Genomic DNA, 23613 nt, shown 5'->3' on the forward strand with positions numbered 1-23613 from the left:
ACATTTTATGCAAATTAAACTGAGTTGTAATTTGATTAAATGTAACTGAAACCAACAGCGTATGGCTGTGTTTGGGTTTGGCCTTAATCTACGTGGTAACTTCGGTTAGAAGGTTACCACAAACGTACAAAGAATAATTGAGGTGGGAGTAAGTTACAAGGTTGCATTGTAACTGAAGGATTCAAATGATATCATACATCATGTGAAGACAGACTCCAACAGCCTGCCACCTCATTCCAGCACTGTTACTTTACATAACATACTTACATATCTGATTACAAAATCTCTCGCTCTTAACATGCAATATTATATTTTGAATTAATAGTTTGAAAATAAACATTGTTAGAAATGACGGATAGCAAATACTCCCCTCCCCCCATTAGGCATCTAATATGAGTTCCCCCAATGATGTAGTGGGGACCACGCGAAGTACGACGGAGCCACAGAGAAAACTAAAGAAAGACTTGCATTCAAAGTTCCCCGGAATTTTTATGTGCCATTTGGCCCCTTTAAGGGGCTGCATGACCCATTCAAATGTCCTCGCATGTACACGTTTTTTCCAATTTATAATCCGGCTCACTGGCTGAGTGGGACTCAGGATACTGCGCAGCTTAAAAGGAATATTGCTTGCATTTATATAGCGCCTTTCACTAACTCAGGAAGTCCCACGGTATCTTACAGTGGATGAAGTACTTTTCAATGTAATGAAGGAAACACGGCAGCCAATGTGTACACAGCAAGGTCCCACAAACAGCAATTAAATAAATGACCAGATCTTTTTTGGTGTTGGTTGATGGGTAAATATTGCCCAGGACACCCTGCTCATCTTCGAATCGTGCCGTGGGACCTTTATGTCCACCTGAGGGGGCAGGCGGAGCCTTGGTTTAACGTCTTATCAAAATGGCGGCACCTCCAGCAGTGTAGCACTCCCTCAGAACTGCACAGAAGTATCAGCCTAGATTATGTGCTCATGCCTTTGGAGTACAACCTTCTGACTCAGAAGCGAGAGTGATATCCACTGAGTCACGTGGCAGAGAGGTGCCAGAAGTTAGCTAAATTAGCTGATGGTAACGAAGCAACAATGGGGGCTCTACAATTAAACTTGATGCCCCTCGGCTGGGAAGCATAGGGGAGAAAAAAATCAGAGATCTCGTTCCTGATCGCTATTGAGGAAATTCTGTTGCCATGTGTGTATATGTGCATGTATGTATGTGTAATGTGTGTATGTATGTATGTGTATATGTGTGTATGTGGTCAGTGCTTCGATGCTGGGGATGTTGGTCTGAGCGAGAACACTGATGTTGGTGCGCCTATCCTCCCAGTGGATTTGCAGGATCTTGCGGAGTCAGCGTTGGTGGTACTTCTCCAGTGCTTTGAGGAGTCTACTGTATATGGTTTACGTCTCTGAGCCATATAGGAGGGTGGGTATCACTACTGCCCTGTGGACCATAAGCTTGGTGCCAGATTTGTGGTTCAATGTTCTCGCTCAGCATCGAAGCACTGACCATACTTGACCAGCTCTGTTGGGCGGACCACATCATCCGCACGCCCGACACGAGACTCCCAAAGCAAGCGCTCGACTCGGAACTACTGCACAGCAAGTGAGCCCCAGGTGGGGCAGAGGAAACGCTTCAAGGATATCGTCAAAGCCTCCTTGATAAAGTGCAACATCCCCACCAGCACCTGGGAGTCCCTGGCCCAAGACTGCCCTAAGTGGAGGAGGAGCATCCGGGAGGGTGTTGAGCACTTTTGAGTCTCGTCACCGAGAGCATGCAGAAATCAAGCGCAGACAGCGGAAGGAGCGTGCGCCAAACCAGCCCTTCCTTCAACCACTGTCTGTGACAGAGACTGTAATTCCCATATTGGACTGTACAGTCACCTGAAAACCCACTTTTAGAGTGGAAGCAAGTTTCCTTGATTTCGAGGGACTGCCATGTGTTGATGTGTGTGCGTGTGTGTGTGCGTGGTTTGTGTGTGTATGGGTGTGTGTGTGTATTGGTATGTGTGTGTCTGATGTGTGTGTGTGTGTGTGTGTGTGTTTGTTCCTAAGGCTTCAAGAAAGTAGGTCCCCACTGCACCTGAACAGACACACTGGCCATATACATTCCTACATGCCAAAATTGAAGAACTTGGTTTTTGCCACTGTCTATGCTCCTAGGAATATAGGAGCAGGAACAGGCCATTCAGAACTTGAAGCCATTCAATTAGATCAGGGCTGATCTGTACCACACCTTAGCTCCACCAATGCAATGCAAAACCACCTTTGAAAAGCTCAGCTACCAAATTTTTAAAAAAGGGGACAAGTCCGACTGCGGCAACTACAGGGGAATCTCCCTGCTTTCAGCCACTGAGAAAGTTGTCACTCGAGTTCTCCTCAATCGTCTTCTCCCTGTGGCCGAGGAGCTCCTCCTGGAATCACAGTGCGGATTTTGTCCCCTACGGGGCACAACAGACATGATCTTTGCAGCGCGCCAGTTGCAGGAAAAATGCAGGGAGTAGCACCAGCCTTTATACATGGCCTTTTTCGATCTTACAAAGGCCTTTGACACTGTCAACAGTGAGGGTCTATGGAACGTCCTCCTCCGTGTCGGATGCCTCCAAAAGTTTGTCAACATCCTTCGCCTGCTTCACGATGACATGCAGGCCGTGATTCTTACCAACGGATCCATTACAGACCCAATCCATGTCCGGACCGGGGTCCAAAAGGGCTGCGTCATCGCCCCAACCCTCTTCTCAATCTTCCTCGCCGCCTTGCTCCACCTCACAATCAACCAGCTCCCCGCTGGAGTGGAACTAAACTACAGAACCGGTGGGAAGCTGTTTAACCTCCAGGCCAGGTCAAAGATCACCCCAACCTCTGTCGTTGAGCTGCAGTATGCGGACGACGCCTGCGTCTATGCACTTTCAGAGGCTGAACTGCAGGATATAGTCAATGTATTCACCGAGCATATGAAAGCATGGGCCTTACGCTTAACATCTGTAAGACAAAGGTCCTTCACCAGCCTGTCACCGCTGTACAGCACTGCACAGCAATATCCATTTGGAGAGTGCAGAGTCTGGTCACCTCAGAAGTCTCAAGGCAATAAAACATCCTAAACAGCATAATTTAACGTCACAGCTTCTTGTATATCCATCATATCAATTGTAAATATCTACATATATCTTTATCTCTACTATAAAATCTTGTATCTACCTTGTATCTACAGATATGTGCATGTGGATATATGTATGTGTATATTTGTGTGTATGTTCTGTTGTAGATGGAAGTGACAAGGGCCCAGGAGAGGCGTGAGTTCAGAGCCCAGAAGAGGCAAGGGCCCAGGGGCAGCACGGGCCAGCCCACACTGCGATATGTGCGCGCACTAGGCCCGTGCAGCAGAGCAGGTCTCCAGTCGTCTTGGCTAACCCTTGCCACTGGACCAAGACCTAGCTCTGTCGAGCCCGGATGGTGGCTGGTGTGCAACAGCCGCCACACATTAAAAAAAATCCACGCACAGGCATCGTCCACCCTTTAAGATGTAGTTCAGGACCTGGAATATTATGTCCTTCATTGAAGCACCTGTGAACTCATCCCTTTTTGGTGTGGAAGCAAGTCATCCTCATTTCGAGGGACTGCCTATGATGATGATGATGATGATGATGATGGGTATATGGGTGTGTGTATATATATGTGTGTGTGTGTATGTGTGTGCGTGTACGTATGTGTGTGTGTATGTGTGTGCATATGTGTGTGTGTATATGTGTGTGTGTGTGTATATGTGTGTGTGTGTGTGTGATGAGGACAGGATCGGTCTTTGCTGATGCTATTCACGGTTGAATAATATGCTGGCATTAGGCTCATATATAACGAACGGTCACTTAGGCAAGGGGCCATAATGCTGTTAATACCCACGGAACTATACCTTAGCAAGCATTGGTGTAGTCAGGGAGAGAAAAGAAAATGCCACCAAATGCAATCACCAACTTCTTTGCTCAGCTCTTCATAAGGTCTCTGTTTCAGTATCTGTGTCAAGAGCTGCCCCCTGCTGGTCATTTTCAAAAAATGCATTTGTAAAGAACAATTAGAAAAATGACGATCACGAGCTGCCAAAAACATTTGAGTAGTCCGCATTTATGGACCGTCCAGTAACGCACAAGTGGCTTTTCCAAAGAAGGTCTTGCTACAAGTAAGTAATTCTAATGTTCTTATGTGGAGATAAAAAGCACTGCAGCACCACCACATTAGGGTGGAAATCAGAAGTAATAGAAGCTTAGTATGAGCTAAGTAAAGTTCCTCACATGAACCTGGATAGTGAATGACAGCGGGCTATTTGACTGTGGAGATCACAGCCAATACTTTCCACACCCAATGTCAGCACATAAACATTTCCCAACAAGCTGGTATAAGGGAGATCAAATTCCTTCCCCTCCTCAGCCAAGGAGCCGAAGCCAATTGCAGTCCCCAAGCTGGTATTTACATATTAAAAAGGAAGCGACTGCCGGCAACGAGGTTGAAGTAGTTGCACATGCGCAGTTTCAGTGTCGGGAGAAAACTGTTTATTTCGGGCGGAACTATGCTGTGAAGGCGTTTGCAGTGCCTGTTAAATGCATCTTCGCTCTGCCGAAGGGTCACAGACCTGAAAGGTTAACTCTGTTTCTCTCCACAGATGCCGCCTGACCCACTGAGATTTCCAGCATTTTCTGGCTTTAGTTCGGATTCCGTTTTTGTGGTTGAATACATCTGTTTGATGCTCCTTGAAGCGGCTGTCTCCCAGTCATATTGGAAGTGCTCGTTTTGAATCGGTTTTGTTTACTTTTTAATTGGCACGAAAGTTTATAAAATAACGTGGACACCCCATGTCGTCTGGAGAAAGTCTGGAGGCTCGGATTGAAAAAGAAAATCGAATCCCTGTTCCAGAATGCCAAGTGAACAGTGAATGTTAGCTGGTAAGTGGCTTGTAACGCCCCAATATATAAACTGAAGTGTATTTACTTCATAGTTAAGAACCTATTTCCAATGTTTAGGCTAATATCTCCCAGAATGGTCTCCGAGATGCAAGTGAAATTCTAAGCCTATATTAGGAAAGCAGTCTTAGCTATTGAACTGACACAGTGACAACATTATATTCAACAATGATGTTATATTCATTGAGATGGAGCACAGCAATCTAGACTGATGCTCCAGTGTAGTACTGAGAGAATGCAGCATTGTTGGAGATGCCATCTTTCGGATCATACGTTAAACCGCTCTCTCAGGTAGACGTAAAAAGTCTCACAGCACTAGTTCGAAGAAGAGCAGGGGAGTTATGTCCGGTGTCCTGGCCAATATTTATCGCCCAATCAACATCACCTCTATAAAACACTGGTTTGGCCTCAACTGGAGTATTGTGTTCAGTTCTGGCCACTGCACTTTAGGAAGGAGATGAAGGCCTTAGAGAGGGTGCAGTAAGGATTTACGAGAATGATTCCAGGGATTGCTGGAGAAGCTGGGGTTGTTCTCCTTCGATCAGAGAAGATTGAGAGGAGATTTGATAGAGGTGTTCAAATACTGGGCAGAGTAAATATAGAGAAACTGTTCCCATTGGCAGAAAGGTCAAGAACCAGATTTCGAGAATGAGAAAAAGTTTTCCGAGAATGATTCCAGGGATGAGGGACTTCAGTTACATGGATAGACTGGAGAATCTGGGGTTGTTGTCCTTAGAGCAGAGAAGATTGAAAGGAGATTTGATAGAGGTGCTCCAACTCATGAGGGGTCTTGATAGAAAGAAACTGTTCCCATTGGCAGAAGGGTCGCGAATCAGAGGACACAGATTTAAGGTGATTGGCAAAAGAACCAAAGGCGACATAAGAAGAAATTTTTTTATGCAGCGAGTGGTTAGGATCTGGAATGCACTGCCTGAAAGGCTGGTGCAGGCAGATTCAATCGTGACTTTCAAAAGGGAATTGGATAAGTACCCGAAGGAATTTTTTTTTTTTTAGGCCTGCAGGAAAAGGCAGCGGGAGTGGGACTAGCTGAAGTGCTCTAGCAGAGAGCCAGCATGGGCTCGACGGGCCGAATGGCCTTCCTCTGTGCTGTAACCATTCTATGATCACAATAAAACCAATTATCTGGTCATGATCACATTGCTGTTTGCGGGAGCTTGATGTGCACAAATTGGCTGCTGCGTTTCCTACATTACAGTAGTTAACTACAATTCAAAACATACTTCATTGGCTGTAAAGTGCTTTGGGACGTCCAGTGGTGTTGAAAGGCGCTATACAAATTCAAGTCCTTCTTTCTTTTTCTTTCTTTACGTTCTGACCTTAATGACAAAAGTTCCTCCGATAGATCAGCACATTTACCCACTGAGTAGCTCAGCTGTACAGCAACCAGGATCGGTCCCCCTTGTGCGAGGGAAAGAAAAAAAATCAAACCAGATCTCTGGAAAGAATGTGAGGCATTTGATGAGAGATCTCACAGAAGGCTTGGCACAAAAATCTAAGGCATATGGTACAAGAGGAAATGCAGCTGCGTGAATAGAGAGTTGTATGATGGGCAGAACAGGAAGGATTGGGGGTCATGGGTGTTCCTTGGATTGGAGAAGGGTTGGAAATGGTGCATCCCCCAGGGGTCAGAACTGGGTCCACATAGAGATCATTTGTACTCGTGTGCGAAGCACAATATTGAAATCTGTGGATGAACGGAATGACCAAAGAGTGCAATTATAAACTTGCAAGTGAGCGTGCTGGTCGCTAAAGTCATCAAACCACTAACATTCTGTCGGGTTCTATAAATGGGGCATAGAGTACAACAACAACATATTTATATAGAGCCTTTAACGTAGTAAAACGTCCCAAGACGTTTCACAGGAATGTTTTAAGACAAAACAGATAAATTTGGCACCGAGCCACATAAGAAGAATTTACAGCAGATGACCAACTTGGTCAAAGAGGTAGGTTTTAAGGAGCGTCTTAAAGGCGGAACGAGAGGTAGAGAGGCTAGATGCTTAGGGAGAGAGTTCCTGAGCTTGCGGTCTAGGCAGCTGAAGGCACGGCCACCAATGGTTGAGCGATTATAATCAGGGATACACAAGAGGGCAGAATTTAAGGAGCACAGACATCTCGGGCAGGAGTTGCAAGGCTGAAGGAGATTCCAGAGATAGGGAGGGGCGAGGCCATGGAGGGATTTGTAAACAGTAAAAGGTAACAATAATCTATAGAGGTAGAATTTGTAGAGCACTGCACCCCATAATAGAAAGGAGATTAAAGCCATAGGAAGCACACAGCGTGGACAGTGTTACCAGAATGTGAAACTATGGTTAGGAGGAAAGACTATTTCCACTGGAGCAGAGAAGGCCAAAATGAGATGTAATGGAGGTTTTTTATAATGATTAAGTGTTTGATAGGATAAGTAGGGAATTATTATTTCCTCTGGCTAGAGAGTCAGCAACGAAGATTCATTTAGTTAAAAGAGAGAGAGCATCCGTTAGAAATAATTTATTTGCACAGAAGAATGCTTTGCCATAGGGAGTAGTTTAGAAAGAGGCCATTGCATCGTTTAAAGGGAAGATTAGTTGGGGATTCAAAGCAGAGGAAGATACATGGCTGTGGCGTAAAAGTGGAGCAATGGGATTAGTTTTGGAATGCTGAGCAAAGATCCCACAGCAGCACAATGAGCCAAATGTGATCCTTGTGCTGTTGGCCTCTAGAGTTTTATGGGAGGAAATTGGCGAGGGAAACACAGTCACATCAGGACATAAAGAAACACTCCGCAACATGCTAACTCGTTTGAAAAAGATCAAGAGTCTTTAGTGCTCCTGTAAAAGAGCTGGTTATGAAGCAAATTAACACTAATTGGTCTCTTCCCTCTGCTTCAGTTCAAAAGGAGTCAGCATTATAGACAGATCGCTGTGTACGTACCTATTTAGCACAAGTATTGCTTGCAAGTGGAAAGCCAGAATATTGTAACTGCTTCAATATTTTATTAGTTACGTATTTTTTCTCGTCCGCATTGAATACTGCCAAATAAAGTAAAACATGGTTAAACACAGAGTAAAGTTCCCTTTACCCTGCCTCTCCTTTGAAAGTGCACCTCAGACTACAGCAGTGTGACCTTTTCCATTAACCACACTAGCCACTTTTAGGCCTCTGAAAGAGACTTGTCAATTTAACACCCATCAATGCTAAATCAGGGGCTGCTTTGTACTGCCAGCTAAGTCCTCGAGGAACTGGGCTAAGAGTACTCATTTCACATTGGAAACTGGGTTGAGACCTTCAAACTCGTTTCACATAGGAAACAGGGTTGAGACGACACAAACTCATTTCACAGACAGAGGGGACTTTTATTTCATTCGTCTGGCTAACCGAAACCAAAGTCAAGCGGTGAAACGCAAGTTTGGCAGCTCACTAAATGCTTTATTTGTTACGACTCGGCACCTATTTAAATGCTTGAGGTGCACAGAACGTCAGTCCTTGGTGTGAAAGGCCAACATTATTCTTACAGCAAGCCAGCTGACAGCCAATCAGTGCAGCAGATCACAGCATCTCGCTTGCAGCTGTTCAGCATGGATACAGACCCATCCATCAGCAGCTCTTTCTTTTACAACCAAGAGATGCTTAATTAAAAATCCCTACGCCTGAATGAATGGGGAAAAAAAATCTGTTTGGTGTTTCACAGTACTATATTTTGCTTCCATAAGCATTTCCATCATACAATAATAGTTCCACAAGCAGAGCTGTAATAGTGTTGAGAACCCTACAAAATCAGGAGAATGGTTAATGGCACTGCAAACAATAGCCACTAAAAAGTCTAAAAAGGCTCCACTCAAAAATGGAAAATAAGAGCAAAATTGAACAGAAAGTTAACTCGGTACCTGGTCATTTTTACTCCTTTGATTTCGAAATTAATAGAAAAATATTTTACCCATCAAGAGTTCAAACTAAAAATAAAAATGTTCTAACAACACACAACTTAAATCTTTTTGGAAGCAGTTGGTTATAAATAAAATTCCTTTCCTCCTCTTGTATTTTAATCACATTTTTAAGGTCGAGTTGAGGACACCAGTCTGCTAATTGGAAGCACATGAATGGGAACGATAGCATTTCCAAATTTAAATTTCATTATCAATATATGGCCATAAATCTTGACTACAGATTTGTCACTACTTAGATTTTAAACACATCTTTTTCAAATAAAAACATTTTACAGAAAAAATGAATGAACAGAGTACACATTAAGTTTGAGCTGGGCAATATATAAAAATAAAGGATGTCAGTTTTATAATGTATTTGTCGTTATTAAGGATCCATCCCAGAAAATAACTTGTAATGAGATAGCACCTTAAACCTAATAAAATGTCTCAAAGTAATCCACAGAGATGGAATCAAAGAATGAAGACCAGGCAAAGGAGATAGCTGAACCATTGATCAAAGAGGTAGGTTTTAAGGAAGGCCTTAGGGAGGTGGTGGGAGCAGGGGTTTAAGGTGGTAATTCCAGAGCCTGGGTCTTCGGTGGCTGGTCGGGTGAAGGAAGGGCAGAGTCAGGGGAATGAGGAGTTCAGGGAGAAGAGGGCTTGTGAGACTGGAGGAGGTTGCAGAGATAGGGAGGGACAAAGCTATGAAGGAATTTAAACATGAGGATGAGCAGTTGAGGTGTTGGGGACTGGGAGGCAATATAAGTCAGTGCAGACAAGTGTAATGGGTGAATGGGACTTGATGCAGGACCGGATAGGCTGCAGGCAGTATAAGTCTTAAATGAGCTGAAGTTTATCCAAGGTGGAGGCGGGGAGCCCGACCAGGAGAGCATTGGAATAGTTGGATCTGGAGGGTACAAAGACATGGATGAGTGTAACGGCAGCAGATGGGATGAGGTGCGGTGGAGGTGGAAAATGTTATGGAAGTGGAAGTAGGCAGTCTTTGTGATGGGGAGCACAGCTCAGGGGAGAATAGTATGCTCAGGTTGCAAACAGTCTGGTTCAACCTGGGACCGTGGCCTAGGTCAGCAATGGATGAAAAGGACACCGTATTGTACATCTCATATGCACCATCCTACCATCTCACTAAGGCAATTTCATGATCAGCAATTGATAAGTCCCTACCCCAGCCCTAAAGGGAAATAAATACTGGATCACGAAAAAGAAAATTACATCTGTGTATTTCTTCATCTTCCAGTTCTGATTAAGGCATCGACTGGAAACGTTAACTGTTTCTCTCTCCACAGATACTGCCTCACCTGCTGAGTGTTTTCTAGCATTTTCTCATTTTTATTTCAGATTCCCAGCATCCACAGTATTTTGTTGTTCTTTCTGTATATTTTTGTTCTAACGTTTCAAGTCGACAGTAAGGAAAGTTTCAGTATGGAAAGTTTATTTAAATCTGAATCAAAAGATAATCCTAGAAAGCTACAGAACGGAAAGAAGCATTGGTGAAGAACGCAGTGTTCCTGCTCTGTAAGGAATAAGACTCATTGCCTGGGAAGCACCAAATTTACACTGAATGACCTTAAAGATCCCACTTTATCATAACTGTTTGACAGTTGGCTCCCTTACAACCTGGAGATGTTGAGAAATGCCACGCTTAATCTCAGCACTGAGGGAGTTGCCGGCTGCAGATCCTTGTCCGTTACAGGCACGTGCTGCATTACATGTCTTAGGTATTCCATCTCTGTCAGTGATTCATTTACTGATTTACTGCTCAGAGTGGATCATAAATACCGCAGACAAAAGTAAAATGGAATGCCATATGCAACACAGTCATTTATGAAACCTTCAGAAAATAATGATTTTATTTTTTTTAAAAAGGAAAAGTTCTGTCATTTACTTTTAGTCCTGGTATCAGATAGCTCCAACACACTGCTAAACAGTCAAGATCAGGTACCACATAAGGGATCTTTCAAATACACAAGAATATATACACACAAAAAAATAAGAGCCTATTAAGAAAGGTTCAAAAAATTGGGGCTTTTTTTTTGACCGGAACAGAGAAGATTAAGGGCATTTCATCGAGGCTTATAAAATTATGAAAGATTTTGAGATGCTAAATCTCAACAAGTTGTTTCTCCTGGTTAGTGACTGGGTAAGGAGTAGTGTAGACTTAATTATCACTGTAAGAACAAAGGGGTAAGTTAGAAGCAGTTTTTCCATACAGAGGGTTATCAGACTGCTTTACCATAGGTGGGTATGGAGGCAGAAGATGACATCATCCAATTAGAGGGAATTAGATAAGAATTTGAAAAAGATTAATGTAAAAGGATATGAGGGCAAATGGGATTGCAGTAAATAGGTCCAACTGAAGAGCTAGTAAAGGCACAATATGCCAAACGGTGGCCTTCTCTGCTGTAATTTCTATCAAGAACAAAATAGGAAAGAACCCAATATACACAGAAAAGCCACAAAGACTTAAAACACTATCCTAGATGGCTGAGTGTGACTGTGTGGTGTGTCACTGAGTTGCACATCAGATTTGATCCCTGATTGAAGCCGACTTAGTTTGGATAGCAGTTGAGAGGTTACAACTGGACTCCGAATAAAGGATACCCTGAAATAAGGAAAATGAAGATTCCTTGTGCCAACCTTTTGAACTGCCATCACCTCCCTCCCCCACATAATATGCATGTGTGTCCACTGAGTGAAGGCACCACCAACATAGATGTGACATCTACCACAGTCAAATAGCCATTATCCACTATTTAACTCTTACGACTAAAGCCTATAATTCTCAGTCAAGCCTTTTCCAAAAATACTAGAATTGCATTAGCTGTACCCCGGTTTTGTGGAAGATCTTTTCTAATGAACAGAATCTATTGGCCACTGCATCTACATGATCTTGGTCAACTAATGTACAGTTATTGTTTCCAGTTTGCTTAACATTTGTTATAAATACATTTTCATGACTTTAATTTCATTGTAAGTGCATACTTTGAGTAAAAGAGAAACACATGCAGATTCTTCCTACTTTACCTGCACTTCTATGTAACTTTTCAACCTCCCCCGCAGAAAGAACTGCGTCAGTCGTGGCTCAGTGGGAGCACTCTTGCCTTTGAGAAATTGGTGGGTTCATGTCCCACTCCAAAGACTTGAGCCTGAGAGTTAGGTTGATGTGCTGAGGGAGTGCTGCACTGTTGGAGGTTCTGTCTTTCGGATGAGACGTTAAACTGAGGTCCCATCTGCCCTCTCAGGTGAATGTAAGAGATCCCATGGCACTATTACAAAGAAGAGCAGGGCAATTCTCCCCAGTGTACTGGCCAATATTTTTCCCTCAACCAATTTCACTAAAATTGATTATCCGGTCATTATTATGTTGCCGTTTGTGGGAGCTTGCTGAGTACAAACTGGTTGCCAACAGTGACTACACTTCAAAAGTACTTAATTGGCTGTAAAGTATGTTGGGATGACCCGAGATTGTGGAAGGCGCTATAGAAATGCAAGTTCTTTCTTTGCAGACAGTAATAGATGATTCATATATTTATTGTTAACTGAACGACAGTCAAGATTCAATTACAAAGCCATTTTGTATCTCAATAGATCATATGACCTTATATTTAGAAAGAAATTTCCATAGTTTTCCTTCTGGTTGAGAAAAAAAAACCCAGTTAAGTCAAAGGACCAAACAATTTATTTCAATAGAATGATGCTTTCACCCCATATATCATGTTACTTGGCTGCATATCATGTTATATTTGGTGATCAGTCTGCACAAATTTTTCACTTCACAGTGAACTATCATGTCATGTGTTGCCAGCAATATTAAGATTCGATGACACAATAGTTTTATCACATTAAAACCCAAGATGATGGGCAAATATAGTGGCTCATGTATCAGGAATAGCGCTGACTCTTTGGAATGCTTCATGTTCCAAGTATGAGAAAACTCCAAACAGCTGTTCTCAGCATTTTTCTTCGTCATTTCTTTGGAGAAATTTTAAAATACAGAGAGTGATTCAGTGATGAGATTTACTCCATTTTATGACAGGACAAGCTCTTATTATATCAAAATTATAATAGCAGTATATCAATACAACTTTTTGTTAATTTATTTATTTTTAAAGCTTTATGCTTACTGACAGAAGCAGCTATCTCCCTTTATACCCAGTGGTGTACTTTAAGTACTATGCTTTCAACATATAGATATAGATTAAAATTGGCCATATGTCTATTTTTTCAGTCCATTGTCGAACCTTTACTGTTAAACCGTCTTAGATATTTGAAATTGTACTGCTAATTGTTCTACGTATGATCAATTACAGTGTATATAACAAGAAAATACATTCCTGAAAAGTGGTTCACTGGCAGAAGAAATTGAGCCAAAGAAACTAGCCGATGACTGGAGGTGGGGTAAGGGATGCAGTAATTCTGCCCGTCCACTGCCAGTGTCACTAACCCGATTAAACTCTGAGGTCAGGATCCTTTCAATATATTGGATGAGCACCAGCATTGCTTCTTGGGGAACTGGGGCTAGAGTGGAGCCACTTTTCCCCAGCACCAGCGACCACCATGTGGCTGAGGCACTCCATTAAAAAAATTATCACAACGGTGGGTGTAGTCTTCTGCTGGTCTCGGCAATCTCATTGACTGCATTCCAAGACTATGGGGGTGAAATTCGATAATGCCCCTTTTGGGGGGCAGTAACCAAGGTGAGGCGGGACTTCCTGCGCCCAGCCGCAAATTTCCGGTTACCGCCCCTCACAGGAAGTGGAACGCAATGTTGCACACTCCACTTCCCTTTGGGGCGGGTCCCGGAGCACTACGTGTCATCTCCGCGTAGTGCTAACGCGTTTCAATGCCCCTCCACTTCCACTAATGGGGAGGGACGTTGCGAACTCTGCAGACTCTTTGAAGGCCTCCACTTGGCCAACAGGGCTAAGGTGTGTTGTGGCTGGAGCCCGGCACCCCTGAGAGTACCTCGTCATACCGACTGCAAATTCTTCTCCAATGTGCCTGTCCATTTGTGAGCAGACATTACGGGTCTTTGATCCCCAAATTGTCAGGATAACCACATGAACTGAAAAGGGATGGATACATCCTGCTGGGTGTAGGTTCCACCTCACATTCTGCTCCCCACTCCTCCCACCACTGGCAGTCCACTGTGCAACCATCCTTCCCTCGCTATCATAGTCTTTGGCTGCCAGCTCATGTTTCCCAGCATTCCCATTGCCAATGACCTAATGAAGCTGAAATTCCTAGATTTGGACTTGTGGCCGAGGAGACCAGTTTTCCTCAGATCCCGTTCTCTCCCGGCATTTAACATTTTCTTTTTAACGAACCCGCTCCCGTGATGAACCTCAAACGCGCATGCGCAGAACACTTCCAGCTTGTTGGCAGCAGTCGCGTCCTTGTATGTATGCCCCAGTACCATGTGTATGACATCATGAATTGATGACATCATGACACAACTATATGTCAAATATGCAAAGGTGACCAACTTGCCACGGCTGCTGTGTGATTTGTCTCTGTCACCAACAAGCTTTGTAAGTCAATTTCAGGAAACAATGCTCTCGGACCACTCTGACTTGACCCAGCCTAGAATACAAAAGGGCCATTAGAGAGCCGCAGGACAACAAAGCCATGTATTTGAGAGGTGGGCGGGGGGGAAGAAACCCCGTTTATCTGTTGAGCGGAAAAAAAGTGCTTTACCCACTATATATCCTGGAATCGTCTTGATTGGGAGGTGCAGTCTGTGCAACTGGTTTCTTTAAACTGACCTCACTCTACTTTGTCACATCACTATTGGACAAGTTTTAATTCAACATCGCAAATGTACACAGATATTATTTTGTTTTCAGACAAACTGATGGACATGTTTGATTGTCCAATTCTCCAGAATCTCTTCTAATCTTTAGCTAAAGTCTGCTTTACCTCCAAGTAAAGGTTAGTTATAATGAAAGATCAGTGATGGTAATTGATAAAAGAACCAGGAGGGAGATGGGAAAAAAAAATTTTTTAAACGCAGTGAGTCGTTATGATCTGGAATGCAATGCGCTGCCTGAAATGGTGGTGGAAGCAGATTCAATAATAACTTTCAAAAGGGAATTGGATAAATACTTGAAGGAGAAGATTTTGCAGGGCTATCGGGAAAGAGCAGGCACAGAGACAATGTGTCCAATAGCCTCCTTCTGTGTTGTTTTGTTCTATGATTCTATGAACACCCTCTCAATCTGCTAAAAGCTCAGATTCTACCTGAAAAGCAACATACAAAACTGTAAATTAGTCCTTAGGATCTCAGTGGGGACAGATGTCATGGTGATGAAAACCAAAGAAGGGGGAAAGGGGAACAAAAACCCAGTAAAACTGAGCAGTCCAACTGAATAGATAGTATTTATATGTACAGTAGACCCCTCAAGTCGCTGGAGAAGTACCACCAACAATGTCTCCACAGGATCCTACAAATCCCCTGGGAGGACAGACTCACCAACAGCGTCCTCGACCAGGCCAACATCCCCAGAATTGAAGCACTGACCACATTTGATCAGCCCCGCTGGGCAGGCCACATTGTCCGCATGCCAGACACGAGACTCCCAAAGCAAGCGCTCTACTCGGAACTCCTTCACGGCAAATGAGTCAAAGGCGGGCAGAGGAAAGGTTACAAGGACACCCTCAAAGCCTCCCTGATAAAGTGCAACATCCTCACTGACACCTGAGAGTCCCTGGCCAAAGACCGCCCTAAATGAAGGAAGTGCATCCGGGAGGGCGCTGAGCACCTCGAGTTTCATCGCCGAGAGCATGCAGAAATCAAGTGCAGGCAGCGGAAAGAGCATGCGGCAAACCTGTCCCACCCACCCTTTCCCTCAACGACTATCTGTCGCACCTGTGACGGGGACTGTGGTTCTCATATTGGACTGTTCAGCCACCTAAGGACTCATATTAAGAGTGGAAGCAAGTCTTCCTCGATTCCGAGGGGCTGCCTATGATTCACATGTAATATATAAAGATGTTTTGCTTTCACACACTACCTCCCTCTGCTGGCATGAGTGAGATGGTAACCTCACCAGGTGAAGAATCATTGATATGAAGCAGCACTCTGCACCAAAGCATACTCAAAGTCCAATGTGCTGCACCACTACCACACAATTTTTGTGTAAAAAATCTCAGCAGAAAAGACTAAGTTCCAACATTTAAAAGGATCTAAAAGGGTGCTTCACAATTTTTTGATTTTATACTCCTTTGTAACAAAATGTTATGGTCCGGAACTTGCAGTCCTGATGAACTGGCAGCGTTTGCTAACTTGCACCAAGTCCCACTCACCCATCACCCATGTGCTCACTGACCTACATTGGCTCCTGGTTAAGCAACACCTCAATGTCAAAATTCTCATCCTGGTTTACAAATCCTTCCATGGCCTCACCCTACCCTATCTCTGTAATCTCCTCCAGCCCCACAATCCCCTCCAAGATGTCTGCGCTCCTCAAACTCTGCCCTCGAGCATCCCTGATTATAATCGCTCAACCATTGGTGGCCATGCCTTCAGCTGCCGAGGCCCTAAGCTCTGGAACTCCCTCCCTAAACCTTTCCGCCTCTCTACCTCTCCTCCTTTAAGGCGCTCTGTAAAACCTACCTCTTTAACCAAGCTTTTGGTCATCTGGCGTAATTTCTTCTTATGTGGTTCGATGCCAAGTTTATCTGTATTGTCATATAACGCTGCTGTGAAGCGCCTTGGGACGTTTTACTACATTAAAGGCACTATATAAATAAAAGTTGTTGTTGTTGTTGTTGAAACTGACCGCAGCTTCAGTGTTTAGCGCATGCGCAGCCTAACACGGAAATCCTGATGTTGCGGTCCATCATTGACTGCTCCTCCACAGACAGCATATCATGCCTGTGCGCTGTGGAAACTTTTAAAACGTTTTTTTTTTAAAGTTTACATAGGAACATAAGAAATAGGAGCAGGAGTAGGCCATTTGGCCCTTCGAGGCTGCTCCACCATTTAATAAGATCATGGCTGATTTGATCATGGACTCAGCTCCACTTCCATGCACACTCCCCATAACCCTTCACTCCCTTATCGCTCAAAAATCTGTCATTCTCCGCCTTAAATATATTCAATGACCCAGCCTTCACAGCTCTCTGGGGCAGAGAATTCCATAGATTTACGACCCTCTGAGAGAAGAAATTCCTACTCATCTCAGTTCTAAATGGGCGACCCCTTATTCTGAAACTATGCCCCCTAGTTCTAGATTCCTCCACGAGGAGAAACATCCTCTTTGCATCTACCTTGTCGAGCCCCCTCAGTATGGATTTATGGATTAGAAACTCGACTGAAATAATGACATTTGAGCTGCTATTGGTAGGTAGAGGTTTTTAAATCACCATTCTCACTGATGATGTGTTTCAATAAGATCACCTCTCATTCTTCTAAACTCCAATGAGTACAGGGTCAACTTGCTCAATCCTTCTTCATAAGTCAACCCCCTCATCTCAGGAATCAACCTAGTGAACCCTCTCTGAACTGCCTCCAATGCAAGTATATCCCTCCTTAAATAAGGAGACCAAAACTGTACGCAGTACTCTAGGTGTGGCCTCACCAATACCCTGTACAGTAGTAGCAGGACTTCCCTGCTTTTATACTCCATTCCCCTTGCAATAAAAGCATTTGCCTTTCTGATTACTTGCTAAACCTGCACAAAGTGTTTCTTGCACAAGGACCCCCAGGTCCCTCTCCATTTAAATAATAATTTGCTTCATTATTTTTCCTGCCAAAGTGGATAACCTCACACTTTCCCACATTATACTCGATTTGCCAAATGTTTGCCCATTCAATTAGCCTGTCTATATCCCTTTTCAGGATATTTGTGTCCCCCTTGCAACTTGCTTTCCCACCCATCTTTGTATCATCAGCAAACTTGGCTACATTACACTCGGTCCCTTCATCCAAGTCATTAATATAGAGTGTAAATAGTTGAGGCCCCAGCACCGATCCCTGTGGCACCCCACTAGTTACTGTTTGCCAACCGGAAAATGACCCGACTCACTGTTTTCTGATAGTTAGCCAATCCGCTATCCATGCTAATCTATTACCCCCAACCCCGTGAGCTCTCATCTTGTGCAAGTTTGTTCATCTTTATTTCAGGTTTACTTTTCCCCATAATGAATCCTCAACACCGGCAGCTGCAGGAGGTGCGGATTGGGCGGCTGGCTGCTACCGGGACGGAAATTAAATGCGAGGTGGCCGACTGAAAAATAAAAATGACCTTCTTGTTGCCGCTCCTAATCTGGTTTCTTGGCGGGATCCTGGCCGCGATCGCTCAGCCTGGCACTCTGCTTGAGTGCCGGGCTGATTGCGTGGCACCTCCTCTCCATGCTGGTCTAGGTAGGACCCTTTATCTTCTGCAGAGTCGTCTGCCAAGCCATTCCCTTTAAGTGAGGGAGGGGCCCCTCGGACACGGCAGCACTGCACGGCCCAGTGTCCGCCCTGTTAGCGTCCCAGGAAGGAAGTGGAATGCTTGATTTAGCCCTCCACTTCCTTGGGGAGCAGCTAACCTGAATTTCTGGAGAGGAGCGAGGCTTCAGCGCCTGCCGTTGAGTCTCGTGCCTCTCAACTGTTACCATCCCCAAACGAGGCGATTCCGAATTTCTCCCCATTTAAACTTCAATTTATATAGCAATCTCCACATCCTCAGAATGTCCCAAAGCAGTTCATGAATTACTGTTATGTGGGCAACTAGCGATAAAAGCTTTACAGCCCACATCACGAGACAGAAATATGAAGCTGCCAAGTTGCACACAGAAAGAATCCACATATAGCAAATGAGATAAAAGAGCAGTTAATCTGTTTCCGGTAGCGTTAATTGAGGCGATGTATATTGGCCAGGATGCCAGGAAGTTTTGCTGCTCTGCTTCGAATACAGCAGCATCTGGATACAACATTTGCAACCGTCTGAGCAAACAGGTAGGGTTTGATTTTCGCTCATCCTAAAGATTGCACCCTCAGACACAGATGCACTCCCTCACAGCTGCACTTTATGGAATATGCACTCGCATGAACTGCAGGCAAGGCTACTGCAAACGGAGCCAATTTGACACCTAGAATGTAAACGGACAAGTGATAACATGTGTACCTTTCTCATTATTTGCTGCTGGGCTGTGACCTGATTTGGATTTGTCGAAGTTGTTAAAGCTCTGACTGCGCCTGTTGTTTGCACTGGTCGACACACGAGTCTTGGTCTCGCCGCCCGCAGCTGACAATCTCGTCGTGGGGGCTGGAAGCCTGAAGCCAAATAGATAAAAAGAATAAGGAATAACTATCCAAACCGAACATCACTGGCACAGGACAATACCACCAGCAACAAGATTGTGACCGACAAAAGACTCATTCCAATCACACAGCAGGCTTTCTGTTTCGAACTCAGGCAAATTTCACAGAGCCGACATCAATACAATGCCAAGATCACAGGAGATTAAAATAAACCACATGCTATTAAAATTGCATTAAGCAATTAAAATGAAATGTTTGAGAAAACGCACATGGAGTTAGTGAATGGAAATGTAGCTCTGAACGCTTACATTGCTGGCAGACAAATTAATAACTCAATTGGTAAATGCATTAAATTAAAACGTGTGGAAGGAAATCTTGATCTATACACACCACCCTCTTGACATCAAAGGACATAAAAGAAGCCACAGCACTGTGACATTCAGGGTCCTCAGTGAACCGAGACCCAAGCGAATTGTAGTCTTCAGTGGCCTGAATTTACATAACGTTAAGGATCACTCACTAACAGATTCACTTCACACCCTCACCGAGTTTTCGAGCATGCTTGACGAAGATAGGGTAAAGCACCTGCTCTTTAATATTCTTCTGCCTGCTCTCCATTTCCAATATAAAAGAATAAAGGGCTAGAAATTCAGTGGGATACCACCTCTCGCGAGGGTTGGAACAGGGGCACTAAAGGGTTTGCAGTTGTGAGCGGCGGCATTTGCGCCGCTCGGCCAATTCAATGTGCTGGTACTGGCGGCGTTGAGGAGTTTCGCCCAGGATACGGATTCAAAATTTGTTTCACGCTGCACCCGTAGCCCCCGTAGTGACATCGCCAGAGAAAGCTGGCGTGCAGAGTTGTCCCGGGACGCTAAGGGAAGGAATGACTGCATGAGGTAAGTGAGATTGCTATTTTTTGCGATTTAACTTTAGTTGAATGTAATGTATAGGGAATGTTTTTTTGTGTATTTTGTTCCGATTCTTTTTTTTGCAGGAAGGCCTCTCTTAGGGCACCACGAAGCCGACTCTTTAGCACGGGATATTCAGTTGCTCACCCGGCCTAGCGCCATGGGAGAAGTGTGGAATGCTTCCCTTAGTGCTCCGCTCCACTGTCAGGGCGCAACCACTGAATTTTTTGGATGCCGACGCAAACCATTTCCCGGTGCTAAATTTAGCCGCCGCCTGACATTAGCACCTTAAAAAAAACCTTCAGCCGAATTTCCAGCCCAGAAAGTGTTTGACATGCAAGTTTTAGGTTTTCAGTTTTGAATAAGCCGTTTGACTCCAGTGGAAAAACTAAAGCTGCCCAGAGCTGATTCAGTATGGTTTAAATGTGCTTGTCTGAGACCTTATAACACACAGCTAATCATTTTTTTTTTTAAAAAAGGAGACAAAAATTAAAGCGTTAAGTTGTTTTTGATCATTTTACTGCACCAAGGGTTTGGAGAGTGTTTGGGAGCAGTTTTTTTTTTACTGCTATCCACAACTCTGTACTGAACAAACATCAACTCCAGCCAAGTCAAGTCAGCAATAAATATCGTGCTGGTCCCCAGAACGTTTTCAGATTTCTGCAGGTTAACCAATTTCCTGGCTTCCCAGTGCAAATTTATCAAGTGCACAGCTGATGTTTGAACTTCAGCGAAGGGCCTGATCAGGCTCAGCCAGTGCCTCAGCTGTGAAGCTGCACAGTTTGATAACCGGCCGACACGCACTGTCGGGGCTAATGAATAAAGAAAGGTCACTCGGGTGAGGGACCAGAGGGTGGCCAGCGGGGAATCAATCTCTTTAAGAGAGGGATGGGAAAACTAGTGGGATGGGAAAACTGGTGGGAGGGAAGATTAGCGGCAGGAGTGGTAAACGTGCCCCGCTGCACTTCAACGCAATGGGACACAGTCTCTGTAAATGAAAAAGGCCGGAGCTGGGCGTCTGCTACTGTTAACAGGACTCAGTAAGCGCTGCAGTTAAGACTTAGCAAGTTTGTAAGATGCCTAGCCATGCAGTTACAGTCACACAAGACGCCTTAAATGTTAAAAGCTATCGGTGGGCTACAAACAAGCAACACCAGCTGACCTAGAGGTCTTTCTTTGAGTGGGCGCAATTCTTGTGCTTTTGCTTTGGAATGATAACCTGGATGACACACTGTATGACAGAGAAGAAGAAAGGGGAAAAAAATGATCATGAATAAAGGATAGAGCATGAGAGTACAGCAACAGCAGAGAACATGCAACATGAATCTTTAATCGCACTTTCATCACTCCAAACTTCCAACTTCCTTGACCCGAGACATCAGAAGTGGTGATGAAATTTTAACCTCGATGCACCCACTCCCCGAATATTATGTACAACTCTCGACACTACAACAGAGTGCCCACTTGGGCCTTGGAGAAAGTTCAAGAGAGGGTAACTGAGTTGATAACCGGGCTGTGAGGAAAGACCAACGGTACGAGAAATATTTACATTGGGGAAAAAAGGCCGCTTAACGATGACCTTATGTGAGCTTCCAAGCTCTTCAAGGAAGTAAATAAACTTGACTCCTGAATGATATTCAATATTAGCACAAATTTTGAAACAAGGTGAAATTGATTCCATTTTCGAGGAAACAATGTGAATACACAGTGAGGATGCAGGTTCCTCATGTAGAAGATGGTAAACATGTGAAATAGTCTACACAGAGAAGCAATGGAAGCAGAGAATGTTAGAAATTTGAACAGGACAATGGAAACATTTTTGGAAAATGAAGACATTGAAAGCTATCCGAGGTAAGCTGTGTGACCTATGGATGTATCCAATGTATATATGTCTATGGTCCTAAGGCAATTGGAACATATAGGGAGAGGGATTAGCTTAAGTATGGCTAGTAATGCATCATGAGTAACCATGGTCTCCTGGAACTTGGCCAAGAACCTCAGGGAGATGGGAGGTATTTCCCAGTGTTTTTTTGTGAAATTGGGATCATATTTTATTTGCCACCTCCAGGAGTATTACTCGCAGTGGTGGTAGGTGATGCACGAGACTGTACCGTCTAATGGATTGTGCGCTGATCGTCTATTCTCCCCTGTCCTTTTGTATATTTTGTAATGCAGCATCAGTTAAATACATTTGCTGCTGAAATACATCACTGCATTGGAAATCAGGCAAAATGCAAAATGGGCTGCTTTTCCTCACCAGCCACAGGTTAAACTGGCATCTACACATCTGGCTAGCATACAAATTGTCCCCCTGGCCATTTGGAGTAAAGATTTTGGCTGAATTCTGGTGCCATCCCATCTCTGAAGCACAATGTAACTGTTGGATTTTGGCATTCATTGCCAAAAAGTCAGCAACTTGTTTTCAGAAACATTACCCTTGTAGTAAAATAATGAAGAGCCTTCATGCCGGGGAGCTCTCCTTGGACAATATGGTTTGATTGAGTGTGGCAGCATCAATGGACAGTGCCACAGGGACAGGCCAGCTAGAAAGCAGGTGCTGACTCACAGCTGGAAAGAAAATTAAATAACTTTTGAACCACTCTTGTACACCTCCTGGCAAATGGCCAGGGGGACAATCCAGGTGCAACAACAACTTGTATTTATATAAGGCCTTAAACGTAGAGCAACATCCCAAGGTGCTTCACAGGAGTATTATGAGATTAAACATTTGACACCACGCCACATAAGTAGAAATTAGCACAGATGATCAAAAGCTTGGTCAGAGAGGTCGATTTTAAGGAGCGTATTATTGAAATCGAGGCATTGCTTAACCAGAAGCCAATGTAGGTCAGCAAGCACAGGGGTGATGGGTGAGCGGGACTTGGTGCGAGTTAGGACACGGGCAGCCGACACAGGCTGGGATAGGTCATCCGGCTGTGAACACAAGGGAAGAAAGAAAATCATCTTAAAAATAGAGGCAAAGTCCCCCTGGTGTCTTGTTGAGAAAATGCACTCCATGATGCATTACTAGCCCATACAGACCAGCAAGATCCCTGGTCTATCCTCAGCACCTCTTTGTCTGGAAAAGCAGAATAACCTGCCTCTAGGGCCCAAGTTTCCACAGGAGTTGCTCCTATTGTTTTGGAGCAACTATTGTTTTTTGGAGTATCCTAAAAATCGCAATTTTCCACATTTAGTTTGCTCTAGTTTCAGTGAGTTAATTCAGTTTCTTTTTAGTTCAGTTTTTTTAATCAAAAGGGGGCATTACCAGCTACTTACGCCATTTAAGCAAGTTTAGACAGCGAAAAGTTACTCCAAACTAACTTAGGCCAGCGTATGTGTCCACTTTTGTATGCTCAGAAAAACCTTGCAGACACTTTAGAAATCAGGCGCAGGTAGCCAGAGATGGGGGGGAAGGGAAGTTAGAGGATTTTCCAAAGCATTAAACACTTCACTTTTAACAATAAATAATCATCATCAATATGACAGTGTTATGATAGGAATGCTAGATTTTTTTTAAATCCCAAGCAGCGAGACTGGACAGTGTGCAGGTGCTATCAGC

At 44.0% G+C, this 23613-nt stretch overlaps 1 protein-coding gene across 8 annotated transcripts in view; it reads right to left on the bottom strand.

Moving 5' to 3' along the window:
* Positions 1–23613, bottom strand: part of nav2a (neuron navigator 2a) — a 440534-nt gene that overhangs the window by 316651 nt on the left and 100270 nt on the right. For all 8 annotated transcript variants that reach the window (XM_070899720.1, XM_070899724.1, XM_070899722.1 and 5 more), the window contains 2 exons: positions 21214–21282; positions 19007–19155 (listed from right to left, as the gene is read on the bottom strand). In XM_070899720.1, coding sequence (XP_070755821.1) covers positions 19007–19155; positions 21214–21282 — 218 coding nt within the window. The remainder of the gene's footprint in view (positions 1–19006; positions 19156–21213; positions 21283–23613) is intronic.

This window comes from Pristiophorus japonicus, chromosome 14 (genome assembly GCF_044704955.1).
Source record: "Pristiophorus japonicus isolate sPriJap1 chromosome 14, sPriJap1.hap1, whole genome shotgun sequence".
Lineage (NCBI taxonomy): Eukaryota > Metazoa > Chordata > Chondrichthyes > Pristiophoridae > Pristiophorus > Pristiophorus japonicus.